The sequence below is a fragment of the Carcharhinus amblyrhynchos genome, chromosome 27, assembly GCF_965287045.1.
Source record: "Carcharhinus amblyrhynchos chromosome 27, sCarAmb.v2.hapA, whole genome shotgun sequence".
NCBI lineage: Eukaryota > Metazoa > Chordata > Chondrichthyes > Carcharhiniformes > Carcharhinidae > Carcharhinus > Carcharhinus amblyrhynchos.
Genome location: NC_137350.1, coordinates 10,530,744 through 10,546,832, shown reverse-complemented (window position 1 = coordinate 10,546,832; position 16,089 = coordinate 10,530,744). Strand labels below are relative to the sequence as shown.

At 42.6% G+C, this 16,089-nt stretch overlaps 1 protein-coding gene across 2 annotated transcripts in view; it reads left to right on the top strand.

The window, feature by feature from the left end:
• Window positions 1-16,089, top strand: part of LOC145359080 (rho GTPase-activating protein 27-like) — a 205,005-nt gene that overhangs the window by 39,529 nt on the left and 149,387 nt on the right. For both annotated transcript variants that reach the window (XM_080213464.1, XM_080213463.1), the window contains exon 2: window positions 14,882-15,910. In XM_080213464.1, the coding sequence (XP_080069590.1) occupies window positions 14,903-15,910 (1,008 nt within the window). In that variant the 5' untranslated portion in view covers window positions 14,882-14,902. The remainder of the gene's footprint in view (window positions 1-14,881; window positions 15,911-16,089) is intronic.

Here is a 16,089-nt window from a genome sequence, read left to right as displayed (position 1 = left end):
ATGGGTGGGATTCTCCGACTACACTGGTGTCAAAACCGGAGAATCCCTCCTGCGTTCAATGGACCTTTGCACGGTCTGACCCCCCACCTCCCCCCACCCACTACAATCCCTGTGGCGGGCGGGACGGGGGAATTCCGGCTAACGTACAAATTGCAAGCTGTTTTCCACCCATTCATTTTAGTTGTAACGAGTGGAAGCTTGCAAACTACATGCTCACCCTTTACCAATCTGTACATTCTGTCAGCACAAATCCCAGTTCAGTGCACTGGACCACAGAATCTTGCTATATGGTTAACTATATGGTTTAAAGATGAAATTACAAGCAAGAGCCTCGCCTAATGTAAGAGTAATTATACTGAGGGATATAATCATACGCAAGTTCAATGCATTCATATAAATGGAGAAATGTATTAATACCGCCAGTAAAGACTTGGATTTATATAGTGTCTTTTATGGCCTCAGGACACTCCAAAGTGCTTTTTTCGGTACATTTCACAATGTAGGGCTTTGTGATTTTACCGGCCGTTCACAACCAACCAAATCTCCAGTCACTGTAGTGGGATGGGAAAATCTCACACAGACCTCACTCCTTATGGCCCCTCAACTCCCAGCCTTCACCCCCTCCCAACACACTCGCATGCGCCATCTACACCACTCGTAGCCCCTACCAATCCCCTATTGTCCCCCAAACCCAATACCAAGGCATTTCCCTTGAAACAACTCTTATGGCCCCTCTGTCCCCATGCCAATATGCCCCCCACAGCTAACTCCAATGCCCCTCAATCCTCCTAAGTATAGCACTTTCATGCCTATTTGCCTATTATGCACGGTTTAGAACTGATTAACCCTATAATGACAATTCTGCCTCCTCTTCCTTGTAGCATGCCCTGAGAGGATGTTGGTGACCATGGACCTGCCTCTGGCAATATGACTGACCAGGAAATTTTCCTATTCTTATCCTGATGAATGGCAGATGGATTTTAATTTAGATAAATGCAAGGTGATGCATTTTGGTAGATCGAACTAGGGCAGGACTTACTCAATTAATGGTAGGACATTGGGGAGAGTTACAGAACAAAGAGATCTAGGGGTACAGGTTCATAGCTCCTTGAAAGTGGAGTCACAGATGGACAGAGTGGTGAAGAAGGCATTCTGCATTCTGGGTTTCATTAGTCAGAACATTGAATACAGGAGTTGGGACGTCTTGTTGAAGTTGTACAAGACATTGGGAAGACCACACTTGGAATACCATATACAGTTCTGTCGCCCTATTATAGAAAGGATATTATTAAACTAGAAAGAATGCAGAAAAGATTTACTAGGATGCTACCGGGGCTTGATGGTTTGAGTTGTAAGAAGAGGTTGGATAGACTGGGTCTTTTTTCTCTGGAGCGTTGAAGGCTGAGGAGTGATCTTATAGAGGTCTATAAAATAATGAAGGACAGAGATCAGCTAGATAGTCAACATCTTTTCCCAAAGGGGGAGTCTAAAACTAGGGGGCATAGTTTTAAGGTGAGAGGGGAGATACAAAAGGGTCCAGAGGGGCAATTTTTTCACACAGAGGGTGGTGAGTGTCTGGAACAAGCTACCAGAGATAGTAGTAGAGGCGGATATAGTTTTGTCTTCTAAAAAGTGTTTGGGCAGTTACATGGATAAGAAGGGTACAGAGGGATGTGGTCCAAATGCGGGCAATTAGGACTAGCTTAGGGGTTTAAATAAAAGGGCAGCATGGACAAGTTGGGCCAAAGTGCCTGTTTCCATGCTGTTAACCTCTATGACTCTATGACTCAAAGGTATTGGAAGGATTTACAGGTTGATAATCAACCTGTTTGTCCAAATTATGAACACACATTCCATGACTATCAAGTCCTGAAGTGGGATTTGAACCTAAAACTTCTGGCTAATAGTGGGGGTGATAATCACTGCACCACAGGACGTCCCATATATTGACAGTAAGATGTATAAAAAGGTTTTAAAGAAGATATTCATTGATAACTTTTCACTTTCTTAAAGAAAACTCATTTTGCTACAGTCTAATCAAAGTGTCAATCATCCAGACACATTGCTAGCTGAAACTGCAAGCACTTGAAACCACTTTGTCCTGTGGAAAAAACGTTGTGAGATTGACAGCACATATCAGACAGCCAGAGGTCACAGAGTCATAAAGCAATGCAGAAAAGACCCTTCGGCCCATTGAGTCTTCACCGACAATACCTACTACTAAACATGTGCTAATCCCATTTTCATGCATTCGTATCCTTGAATGTTATAATTTCTCAATTGTTCATTCAATTATTTTTAATGGTTGTAAGGTTTCTGGCTTCCACTCCCTTCCCAGGTTGTGCGTTCCAGATTCCCACCACCCTCTGAGTGAAAATGTTCTTCTCAAATCCCTTCTGAATCTTCTGCCACTCACCTTAGTTTTATGCCCCTTCATAATTGACCCCATAACCAAGGAGAAGAGCTGTGCTTTACTCACTCTGTCCATACTTTTCATAATCTTATACACCTCAATCATGTCCCCCTCAGCCTTCTCTGCTATAAAGAAAACAACCCAAGCCTAGCTTGTCTTTCCTTAAAGTTCCACTGCAGGCAACATCCTGATGAACCTCCTCTGTTTCCCCTCTAATGCTATCATATCCTTCCTACAGTGAAGTGACCAGAATGCCACATAGTACTCCAGGCCTAATCAGTGCTCTGTACAACTCCAACATTACCTCCTTGCTCTTGAACTCTGTGCTACAACTGATGAAAGCACGTGTCCCATATGCCTTCTTAACTATCCTATTCATGTACTCTGCCAACTTCAGGGATCTACGAATAATTACGCCAAGATCCCTCTGTTTCTCTGAGCTTCCCAGTGTTCTGCCATTCATTAAATACTCCTTTGTCTTGTTTTTTCCTTCCAAAGTGTATCACCTCACACTTAACAGGGTTAAATACCATCTGCCATTGCTCTGCCCATCTGACCAACCCATGTAGCCCTACAATTAACCTCTTCACTATTAACCACCCTACCAATCTTGTTGTCATATGTAAACTTGCTTAACATTCTCCCCACATTGCCTTCTATATCACTTAAGTATATAGCAAACAGTAAGGGCTCCAGTTCTGATCCTTGTGGCACACTATTGGAGACTGGCCTCCACAATATAGAGGCGCCAGCATTGGACTGGGGTAAACACAGTGAGAAGTCTCACAACACCAGGTTTAAGTCCAACTAGTTTATTTGATAGTAATCCCACAGGCTTTCAGAAACGGTGTTCCTTCATCAAATGTGTGGAAGGTTCTGATCAGAGAATGGCCCCCAGCCATTCAACCAGCCTTCTACCACAACCCTTTGTGTCCTATTACTAAACCAGTTTATAAATCTTCTTGCCAAGTTTCCCTGAATTCAATCAGTCTCCCATGTGAGACCTTGTCAAAAGCTTTGCTAAAATCCATATAAACTACATCTACTGCACTTTCCTCATCCACTCACTTGACCGCTTTTACGAAAAGTTCTAACCAATTAGTAAGTAATGACCTCCCTCTGACAAAGCCATGCCGACTATCCCTAATTAACCCATGCCTTTCCAAAAGGATATTAATTCTCTCCATCAGAATTTTCTCCAATAGTTTCCTTACCACTGACATGAGACTCACTGGTCTATAATTTCCTGGTCTATCTCTATCACCCTTCTTGAAAAATGGAACCATGTTAACCTCCTCCAGCCCTTGGGCATGTCCCCCGTGGAAAGAGAGGAATTAAAATTTTGTGACGGGGCCCCTGCAATTTCTTGCTTCACCTCAACAATCTAGTCTAGTCTCATCAATTGTCTAGTGGATTCCTGTGCTCTCAGCCAAGACTCATTATGTATGCTTGGCTGAAATCCCAGAAGTCTATTAGCGTGCTAAAACACTTGAGTCCTGGGGGAAACGTTGCTTGATTGAATCAAATTAAGTAGATGGTAATTTCAGAGCAAACAAATGTAAATTAATGAATTTAAATCAAATATTAGAAAAACTGTTACTGAAAGATTAAACATTATTTGGAAGAGAGGTGTGCGAATGCACAGGCTTCAGTGGTGGGGGTAATAAAGGAATGAGGTTCAGTGGGACGATTAAGATGAAAAAGCAATAGACTTCAATGTGATAATTAGGATATTAGGAAAAAGCTTCAGTGGGAGAAGTAAGCTCTTTATAAGTGATGGGTTTCAATGAGAGAATGAGATAGCTAGAGGGATGGATTTGGTGGGAAATTGAGATGTTTGGTATGATCTTTCATAGAATCATGGAATCCTACAGTATAGAAGAAGGCCATTTGGCCCATCAAAGCTGCACTGACCACAATCCCATCCAGGCCCTATCCCCGCAACCCCACGCATTTACCCTAGCTAGTCCTGCTGACACCCAGGGCAATTTATCATGGCCAATCTACCTAACCCGCACATTTTTGGACATTGTGAGGAAACCGGCGCACCTGGAGGAAACGCAAGCAGACACGGGGAGAATGTGCGAACTCCACACAGCCAATGACCCAAGCCGGGAATTGAACCTGGTGCCATGAGGCAGCAGTGCTAACCACTGTGCCACCATGCTGTCCTTTATTGGGAGATTTGCAGTTCTGGAAGATTGAGCTTCTTGACCTTTCTTTATATGCAAAATGTGCAGCTGATACAACATTAACTTTTGGACATTAGCAGTAATGTTAGGTATTGATACTGCTCAAAGATTTTCACAGCGATATTTCCTGTTTGTGGGTTGAACTACCTGCCAGCATACACTAACTTGTCAGTCTAATGTAATCAGACTGATGGCAGAGATAAAGTGTGCATCAGAATCTGAGACATTCATATTGTTGTACGTACATTGACTTAAGTCTATGTTACTTCCCATCTCTGTTTTTCTCATATGTTGTTACTGTTACGGATACATTACAATTGCTATTAAGCAGCGCTGATGTGAGCTGCATTTTGAATATTCACCACATTTTCTATCCAATATTCTGCTGAAGGGGCAGATTTGATCAGGGGAGACTATATTTGAGCCCATATATTTTTCCACCTTTAGGGTGTTACTTGTTGCTTCTTTGGTGCTCAATGAATCCAGTAAAGATTCTAAAGTGAATTTCAGGAACTTTTAATTGATTTGATTTGATTTATTATTGTCACATGTATTAGTATACAATGAAAAGTATTGCCTCTTGCAGACTATACAGACAAAGCATACCGTTCATAGAGAAGGAAATGAGAGAGTACAGAATGTAGTGTTACAGTCGTAGCTAGGATGTAGAGAAATACACTCATATTGGTGTAAGTGTGTTGACTTAAGCCTATGTTACTCCCCACCTCTGTTTTTCTCATGTTGTTACTATTATGGATACATTACAATTGCTTAATGCAAGGTAGGTCCATTCGAAAGTCTGATGGCAGCAGGGAAGAAGCTGCTGTTGAGTTGGTTGGCATGTGATCTCAGACTTTTGTATCTTTTTCCTGATGGAAGAAGGTGGAAGAGGGTATGTCCAGAGTCCTTAATTATGCTGGCTGCTTTGTCAAGGCAGCGGGAAGTGTAGACAGAGTCAATGGATGAGAGGCTGGTTTGTGTGATGGCGTACTCATAGTCCAAAATCATATTAACTGGGATAACGAATAGAATAGAGTCCCTATAGTACCGAAGGAGGCTGTTCGGCCCATCGAGCCTGCACCGACAACAATCCCAGCCAGGTCCTATCCCTGTAACCCCATGTATTAACCCTGTTATTTCCCCTGACACAAAGGGGCAACTTATCACAGCCAATCAACCTAACCTGCACATCTTTGGAGTATGGTAGGAAACCGGAGCATCCGGAGGAAACCCATGCAGACATGGGGAGTATGTGCAAACTCCACATGGACAGTCACTCGAGACCAGAATTGAATCCAGGTCCCTGACGCAGTGAGGCAGCAGTGCTAACCACTGTGCTACCGAGCTGCACATAATGCAAGTTGGGAATCCCAATATCCCACTACTCATTTCCTAAAAATTCCTTCATTCAATGGGCACAATCAAAATTTCCCAAGGTGTGTTCTAAATAGTAGAGATGCCATTTCTGAAGCAACACTTAGCTTTAAGTTAATGATAGTATAAATCAAACTTGATACTGTTATGTTTTGGGACTGTCTTTAATTTAGGATAAAATGAAAGGGATCATGCAGCCTGTTCTGAAATCTGCCTAATAATGTGGCTATTAAAGATAAAAGGGGTGCCTGAGTTATTTTGTTGGCAAGAAGGTGTAAAGTGTTCACACTTGGAGACAATGGCAGCAGCAGCTGTATTTACAGTGCTTTAGTGACAGGAATTAGGTCAAATTAGAACAAATTAGGTCAGAAACTCCAAGGTATATTCTGAAGCTAGCCTAGACCCCAACTTTATTTCATAGAATCATTGAAACCCTTCAGTACAGAAAGAGGCTATTCAGCCCATCGTGTCTGCACCAACCACAATCCCACCCAGGCCCTATCCTCATATCCCTACATATTTTGCCCACTATTCCCTCTAACCTGTTTGATTCGGCAAGCATAAGGTGTTTTGCTCCAGGTGTGATTCTATTGACCGACTAGGTAGCTTTTGTTAAAACAAACTGTCTTTAAGAACACAGTTAGAATGTAACAAAGTTAATTAACATAATATACCAATTGAAATACTTAACTGTGACAAAGTAGAATTCTTAACCGCCATCTGTCTCTATAGTTCCAATTTAAGCAATATGCCCATACACTCAGCTTCAGAACCAATTCGCACCAAAAAGAGATATGCTCATGTGGATGCTAGATTTCCAGCCTTTTAACCCCCCTGGACAGATACAGAAAGACACCTGCCTTTGGACTCCCATACAGCAATTTCCAGAGAAAGATCTACCTTCAAGCAGTAGAACTTTGGAGAAAAAGACTGTTTTCTGACAGATCCCTGTCTCCCAATCCAGAGAGAGAAAGAGACAGACAGAGAGCTCTTCCTTCTCTCCACAACCCCCTAACAGCAACTAAGCTGGGGGCCTAGCCCTGCCCAATCACATGACTTTTCTACTCAAAATCAGAATCAAGCCCCACTCTGAAAAAACCCAGGGGAAGTACTAAAATAACCACCTTGCATTAGTCTAGATTCAACAAACGTTTCAGCAATTAAGATCAATTATGATGCAGCAGTGACAACATGGGCTGCCAGGTACAGATAAAGTGAAACCAAAAATCAAACAAACTGCTAAAACAAATCTTGCACAAGAAACATGACCCAAATACATTTGGTAAAGGCAAAGTATCGTTACATTAGGCTGTGAGTCTCCAAAGTCTCAGGAAGCTGTTAAAAATATCAGGTTGTAAGATTTGGGCTTTAAACTGGCCATTTATTTTAGATATATGAGAGGTTTGGTGTTTTAAGAATACATAATCATCATTTCTACCCACATACAAGGCCCATGTGATTCACATTGCCAGGGAGATGGACTTAGGGAGGGAAAGGATTTCTATGACATTCCTGGAAGAGCACAGACGCTGAAGGTCTGCCAGGATCTGGGAGAGAGGAGGCAGCTAGAGGTTGAAACGTTCAGGAATGCATGTGGAGGCTCATGTTCAGATTGAAAACGTTAATAATGTGAGGTTCTAAATTGAGGTTGGAAGATTTGCCTAGCTTGTGATAGAGGAAGAACCACCAGGAAAAACTCTCCTCATGAAAGATGGCTCTAAGATTAAAAAGTTATATTGGTAATGAAAAAGAATGGAAATATAACCTTGGGGACCTTCACTATAGATTGGGTGTAGGGAAATTGAACGATTACTTAGATATCCCCATGAAGTGAGTTTTTCAGTTGTATTAAAAGTAAATGGGGTAAGATTTGCTCTATAGTTCTAGTTATTTGTACATGGACAACAACTGGATCCTCCCCCTCCCACTCCAAATTTTATTTATCTTTGTAGCCGACAAAAATAGTGTTTAGTCAATATTGCTGTTAATCCATTTTTTTGCAGTAAAAGTCTAAGACATGAAATCTCACCATGTTATATTTCTAGCTGTCAACTGGAGCTTTGAATTTCTGTGAGGTTCATAAGAAATTGGAGATATTGTATGTGTAGAAACTGGAACAAACCACTGAACAAATACAATCCATAATTCAGATACTACATTGATCATCTCTACATTTTAATTGTGCCCAGCCCGCTTCTGATTACTCAATGTTGTTATCCATTAAACAAATTGAATTAGCTGCTAATTTCAATCAAGTGACTCTGAATCAAGAGAAAGCTATGTTTTGATTCTGTACCCTTCAGAGTCCCTGTCTTAGCTCCTCTAGAATTTAACACATCTTACTCCTCACACTTTAAATAAAAAAATCTAAAATAGAAAACAATTAAAATCAGTTCCAATTCTCTGATTTTTCTTTTGAAGTTGGCGACTGCTGGAGGCCATTTCTTTATAAGGGAGAATGACCTAATTGAATTCCTCCCTTGTGATCGCTTGTAAAGACTGTTTTTAAAATTTAAAATTAATCTGAAAAGCTTTTTAGACTCTAAAGCAGAAATGACAACATTTATGAATGAGCCTGCTCCCGCACAGACCGCACAATTGCGTGCCTTGCTGCATGACTGAAACTTATAGTTATGAGGTGGGCATCGTGGACACCACATAACAATTGTCAGGCAAGAGTGTTCCCTTCCAGTCGAGGAACACTTCAGCTGTCTAGAACATCCAGCCTTCGAGATACACAACAATGCAGAATCGCTGAGCAGAAGCTGAAAGCCAAATTCCACACACATGAGGACAGCCTCAACCGGGATCTTGCATTAATGTCACACCACGTGTAACCCCCATCATACCGCCTGGATTTGCAAAATCCTACGAGCTGTCCTGGCTTGAGACAATTCACACCTCTTTAACCTGTGATTATCTCTCCTGCCACGCACACTGTTTGTACCTGTAAAGACTTGTATTCCAACCATACTTCACGTTCCAATCTGTAATTATCTTGCAATTCTGTCTTTGTCTATATATGCCATGTTTATGAACTAACCTCCTGATCAAGGAACAGTGCTCCGAATGCCTGTGATTCCAAATAAACCTGTTGAATTTTATCCTGGTGTTGTGAGACATCTTACTTGTGGTAGTGATAGGGGATAGCGTGGTAAGGGCAATAGATACTATTCTCTGCAAACACGACTGGGAACTCCATAGGTTTTGTTGCCTGCTCAGTGCCAGGGTTAAAGACATCTCCTCAGGGCTGGATATGAACTTGGAGTGGGAGGGGTAGGATCCAGTTGTTACTGTCCGTGTAGAAATGAACACAGTAGTTCGAACTAGAACCTGATGTTGTGCTCAGAGAGTTTAAGGAGTTACGACCCAGTTTAAAACACAGAACATCAAAGGTAACGATCTCTGGATTGTTACCTGAGTCAAGTGCCAATTGGCATTGGCTCAAGGCTCAGTGGAATAACTTCCTGTTTTCTGAAGACTTGTGCCAATGTCCCATTAATTGAAACCACTTCTTCTGCAATAAATAGGTAAATTTAATAGCTGCAGAATATAGCAGGATTGCTTCGGTCTAATTTTGAACGCTTCTGTTTTTTTCAATTTCTCTAAAGACAAGTATCTTTGAGTTTTCCACTCGTGTTAATTTTGTTTAGAAACAATTGATTGGAGGAACGGGCTTGGTTTATTCATCCCAATGGCTGCATTTGTGCCATGATATTGTGAGATGACGCAGGCTTTGAAAGCGGAGTCTTGGGAATTCAAAGATTTTTCCAAACTGCCTCTCAAATTGTTCGAGTTAAATCTCCGCATCGCCGGCTGAAAATTGTGGACTCGATGAGTTTATCAGGCCAGAACTTATTAGCCCAACATCAGAACAAAGCCATGCCTTTGCCAGAATAAGTTACAAGTGCAAAACAGACGGAGACATCCTGTCCCTGGTAAAGGGCGGAGCATTTTGTAATTTTTGGAAGAGGAACTTGAAAACAAAGCTTGCAAGTGGAGAGTTTGTCCTCACGCTGTGGCAGCTACTTTTTTCCATGTTCTGTCAGTGCTATGGGTGGTATAATAACTCCAGGAGTCAGCTATAAAAGAATTCTGCATAACTGCACAAAAAAGTGAAGCCAAACCACAAGCCTGTGGTGAACACAAACAGGTCCCAAATGGGACAATACATCAATGGACCCACTCAGGGGCCTGCTTTTTTAAGGGCTCAGTATATGAGCTCTACCTGTTTAGATAATCGCCAGTCATGAGGGACCTGTATTCTACCAGTCCTACAGGGAGTGATACTCCATGCAACTGCCCAATAAGTGGCACAGTGGTTAGCATGGCTGCTTCACAGTGCCAGGGACCTGGGCTCGATTCCTGGCTTGGATCACTATCTGTGGGGAGTTTACACATTCTTCCCGTGCCTGCATAGATTTCCTCCAGGTGCTCCAGTTTCCTCCCACAGTCCGAAAGACGTGCTGGTTAGGTGCATGCTAAATTTTTCCATCAGACACTGGACTAAGGGATTTTTCACAATAACTTCACTGCAGCGTTAATGCAAGCCTACTTGTGACACTAATAAATAAACTTTAAACTAAACTTAAAGTCCTGGGGGTTATCACAGGTAATATTATCTGGCTTTCCTTTCACCCGTTCAGTTTTGAACCCAAGATTTCATAATTCCTGAGAGCTGGCACCATGAAAACACAAAATGTAAACCTGTGTTCCTCAAGTTCTTCAGCACACCCAAAAAAAGGTGAAAGGCCATCCTCTCTGACTCTTGATGTAACTGAATCCTCTTCCTGGCAATTAATAATCTATAAGAGCAAAATACTACGGATGATGGAAATCTGAAATAAACAATCAAAAGCGCTGGAGATACTCAGCAGGTCTGGCAGCATCCGTGAGAGAGAGATACAAAGTTAGTCCTCAAGTTGAGTATGACTCTCCATCACAACGACAGCTTTCAACTTTTGCTCACAATAACAGCTTTTAAACAGGAAAACCTTGTAGAATGTGAGAGACATAAGCATTTTTTTTTGCAGAAGTGAATGCTAACCGTTGTGAAACTGAAACATCAGCACAGACTCCAGAACGTTGTTCCTTTTTTTCTGAAAAGTAAACTTGAGAAAGCTAGGTGGAAGGCCAAATCTCACAAAGCAGGATATATCATTAAGGTGAAAATGAGCGGTAATTAAAATGATAAATTTAGGGTTTTAATGTCTGCATATTGTACACTGCAGAAGGATGGGGAGGCTTTGGAAAGGATACAGAAAAAAATTTACCAGCATGCTGCCTGGTATGGAGGGCATTAGCTATGAGGAGAGGTTGGAGAAACTTGGTTTGTTCTCACTGGAACCATGGAGGTTGAGGGGTGACCTGATAGAAGTCTACAAGATTATGAGGGGCATGGACAGAGTGGATAGTCAGAAGTTTTTTCCCAGGGTGGAAGAGTCAGTTACTAGGGGGCATAGATTTAAGGTGCGAGGGGCAATGTCTAAAGGAGATGTAGGAGGCAAGTTTTTTATGCAGGGGGTGGTGAGTGACTGGAACTCGCTGCCAGGAGAGGTAGTGGGAGCAGATACGATAGTGACTTTTAAGGGGCGTCTTAACAAATCCATGAATAGAATGGGAATAGAGGGATATGGTCCCCAGAAGGGTAAGGGATTTTAGTTCAGTTGTGCAGCATGTTTGATGTGGGCTTGGAGGGCCGAAGGGCCTGTTCCTGTGCTGTAATTTTCTTTGCTCTTTAAGAAAGGGAGATCTGAACAGAGTCAACTCTATAGAGTTGGCAAAGACAAAGATGAGGGCTTTAATTTTTTAAAGTTTATTCATTAGTCTCACACGCAGTCTTACATCAACGCTACAGTGAAGTTACTGTGAAAATCCCCTAGTTGCCACACTGGCTGTTTCGGTACACTGAGAGAGAATTTCGCACTGCCAATGCACCTAACCAGCACGCCTTTCAGACTGTGGGGGAAACTGGGGCACCCGGAGGAAAACCACACAGACATGGGGAGAATGTGCAGACTTGGCAAGTGACCCAAGCCTGGAATCTAACCCAGGTCCCATGCACTGCCAGGCAGCAGTGCTAGCCATCGTCCCACCCTGCTGCCTACTAGCAGAGGGGCTGAGCTGGGGGGGAAAATAGCTTAAGTTATGGAAGAGGAGTCTTGATGGAAAAAATATGGGTCAGCTCAGTGTAGATAAGGACAATCTGGTCCAACCAAGAAAGGCTGAGGATGGGAATGGAACCAACAGCGATACTAAGGGCGGGATTTTCTGGCCTCACTCGTCCTGAAACCATAAAATCCCACCCGAGCTCAACAGACGTTCCTGTGGTTAATTGCAGCCAATCAACTCAGAGAGCATGAAAATAAATGTTAGATTCTAAAGAAATCAAGGGATATGGGGATATGATCTGTAGAATCATAGAATCCCTACAGTACAGAAGGAGGCCATTCAGCCCATCAAGCCAGCACTGACAACAATCCCATCCTGTCCTCATAGCCCCATGTATTTACCATGCTAAGCTTTTGACATTAAGGAGCAATTTAGCCTGGCCAGCCAACCTAACCCGTACCTCTAGTTAAATAGAGTAGACTCGAGGGACCAAATGCCCTACTCCTGCCCCTATGTCCTTCCTATTACCAGTGTGGAGTCTCATTCCTTCAGTTGAGTTGTTGGAGACTTATAAAACATGCAGTTCAAATTTGTGCTTATCTTTTCCTTTTCTTTATTCTCTCTCCTCTGTCTTATTCCAATCTTCCTTTCCATTTTTTCTTTCTTTCCTCTCCAGATTTAATATTGAATTCACCCCCTCTTTGCATTCCAGAATTGACATTGGATTCACCCTCTCTAACTTACACTTATGGCTCAGTCTTTGCACTGTATATTTCTTAATCCTACAATCTGATTGGTTATTGAGATGCACGGTAACATTGTTTATTCTGGTCCTCGATACCCTGTATCTCTCAGTGTGCCTTTATCAGCTCACACACACCATTCTAGATTTGTAAAACCCTAAACACACAGGACCAAGTCAACCAGCAGATGCTGTTAGACGGCCTTTTATCGTAAATTGTAGCCCACTATGGATCTAGGTGGCAGTAGTCACAGGTATTTGACATGATATTACTCCTTTTCTAATTAAAGTCTTATATTCCAGTAGGAGGGAGTCTTGAATCCTGACAATATTGCAACGTCCTCAGATATTAGTTTTCCTGAAGTTTTTTGTGATGACTTCAGATGAGGCTGGTCTGCTGGAGCATGAATTTCCTGACTGAATTCTCCCATGCTCCTGATCTACAGACACCTGGTTCCAGGAGGATGGATGCAGGGAAGGAGAAGGACCTCCTCGTGAACCTGTTCCTGGGCCTAGCAACGTGTTCCATCTACAGGTCCAGGCAGCGGGCGATCAAGCGGGTCACCCAAACTGACTGCCCCTCTATGCGGCTTTATTTGTGGCTAGCTGTCCCTGGAAAGGGAGCATGCGGGTGTCCAAAGGCACCGTTGATGCCTTCCGTGCCCATTGGGCACCGCAGGAACGGGGCGTATTATCGACCCCCTTAATCACATTTTAATTTGATGTTTTAAGTTTCCTTTCTGCTTTGTCTTTTGGTTCCTCTCCTTTTAGGGAGCTGTCTCTTTTAATTGTCCCTGAGTTAATTTGATTTTGTTTATTTGGTTGGACATCAAAAGATGTCCCTGATTGGACCATCAATTAGGATGCAATCAGGGAGCCTCGTGTTTCCTATTTAAAGCAGGTGTGTCAGTCTCCCTGCCTCCAGTCACAGGGAGCTTAACTGAGAGCACTGGGTTATAAAGTATGTTGTGTAAATAAAGGAATGTTGGTGATGGGACCTTTAGCTCTGTGAAATTATTACATCATATTTACATGCTGTCATGAAATACAAAATATAATTCTGACAGAAGGAAATTTAGTGGAATTATTGTTTTATCAGAGAGCTGCCCTTGTATATGTAACTGGAACAGTGGCTGTAGTTGGGTCATATTTCTCATGCTGCTCACTTGACTTAGAGCACATTGAGTCCTCTTCTTCCCAGCTAAGTGGCATGTGCTCACTCGATCTGGCTCTGAGTCATGCTGATTCACGGGTCCATCTGCCAAATTGTTAACTGGTGCTACTGGGACCAGCTATAGAGGAGATTGTAAACCACAAATAAAAAGACGAACAAAAATCAGGCAATTTCTTGATGGCAATTGCTATTCAGTGACCCTTACTAGAAAGAGACTGTGTGCGATGAGGGTGTGTTTTTATTTATTTGTTCGTGGGATGTGGGTGTTGCTGGCTAGGCCATCATTTATTGCCCATCCCTAATTGCCTTTGGGAAGATGGTGGTGAGCTACCTTTTGCAAAGCATATGTTAGGTACACCCACAGTGCTGTTAGCGAGAGTTCTAAGATTTTGACCCAAGACAGTGATATAGTTCCAAGTTAGGATGGTGTTATTTGGAGGGGAACTTGTGGGTTGTGGTGTTCCCATGCATCTGCTATCCATGTCCATCTATGTGGTAGAGGTTTGGGAGTTACTGTTGAAGAAGCCTTTGTGAGTTGTTGCAGCGCATCTTTTGATGATACACGCTGATGCTGTTGTGTGCCGGTGATGGAGGAAACGATTGTTTAGGGTGGTGGATGGAGTGCCGATGTGTGGATGTGCGCACTTGTACCTGTGTGCATTGAGGCCATTTTGAGGATAGGATTGAGTTTGGCTATTATGCTGTCCGTGGTTGAATAACTTGTTGGCATCATTCACCCAGACATGAAGGAAGGCTGCACGGGTATGTTACTGGTGATGAACAGCCATGGGACTATAATCAACATCAAGATTTGTTGAAAAAAGGCTGTTGTGTTTATGGCATGAGATACTTACTGATATTCCTTTCTTTTGCAGAAATGAGATGATGTTCCTGAAATGAATCTCGCTGAAAGCGCCGATACTGGGTTGGAGATGTCTGCAGTCAAAGGAAATGAGTTGGTTCAAGTTGAATTTGACTATGAGTACACAAGGGATGGGAAAGTCATCTCTATTAAGCAAAATGAGCAATATGTTCTGGTCTCGAGAACCAATGATAACTGGTGGTACGTGAAAAGCTTTGACCAATCCAAACCATTCTATGTGCCAGCACAATATGTGAGACAATTGTCTTCAGACGGGGCTGTGTCTCCTGCGGTGCAGTCCCTGAATGGATCTGACTCTTCCGAAAACCAAAATAAAGGAAATGTGACCAACACAGCAAGGGTATCGAAAAAGCAATTTGAGAAAAATCACAATGAACGACAAGAGCAGGATCTCCCAAGTTCAGATCTGATCCAGGAGATTAAGAACCAGGCAAACGCAAGTCCTACTGAAGACAAAGACCCTTCTTTAAATCTCCTTGGTGATAATAGCCCTCCCAAAGTGCATGGTTCAGTAAATACTTTGCAGAATTTCAATGTGGCACCACATTTGCTGCCATGTTACAGTGAAGTGCACAGAACTCTTGTAAAGAATAAAGAATCCGACAATCAAAAGTCCACCTCAGCCAAAGACTCCTCCATCAGGGTTCGCTCCAAGCAGCTGGCCAACCCTACCCAAAGATTTAGTCTAGCAGGAAAGCTCAGTACAATCCAACTACCTTCACAAAGCCTCAATCCCAACCCAAAGCACAATGTGGGAAAGGACGTCATCCCATTGGAAGAGTTCATTCAGCCCCGAAGTGCCAGCTTCAGCCATGTGATCAACTCCAAAAAACATTCTCCTCCAGGGATTGGTACTGTGATATCAGAATGTTCAAAAACCGTGGAGAGAAAGGACTCTTCAAGCTCCAAGTCTTCGCCACAAAAACCAGACTGTGATTCTGAAAATGTTTACGAATCAATACCGGACTTTCCGAAGCCAAAGTCGAAAAAACAGAAAGGAAAGGCCTATGGTTCACCAAAGGTTAGTACGTTTGTAGCTTCAGGACCGATATGTGTGTGTGGATTTATTTACTTGTGGGACCTTGCCTGTCAGTTTGTGGAGGAGATTAGTCTTTCATTCATAACCCTTTCCCTTCGCAATATTTTTTCTTTCCAGTCCTTTTTTTTCAGTTTTGTCTGCCTTTCGTTTCCCTGATAAGT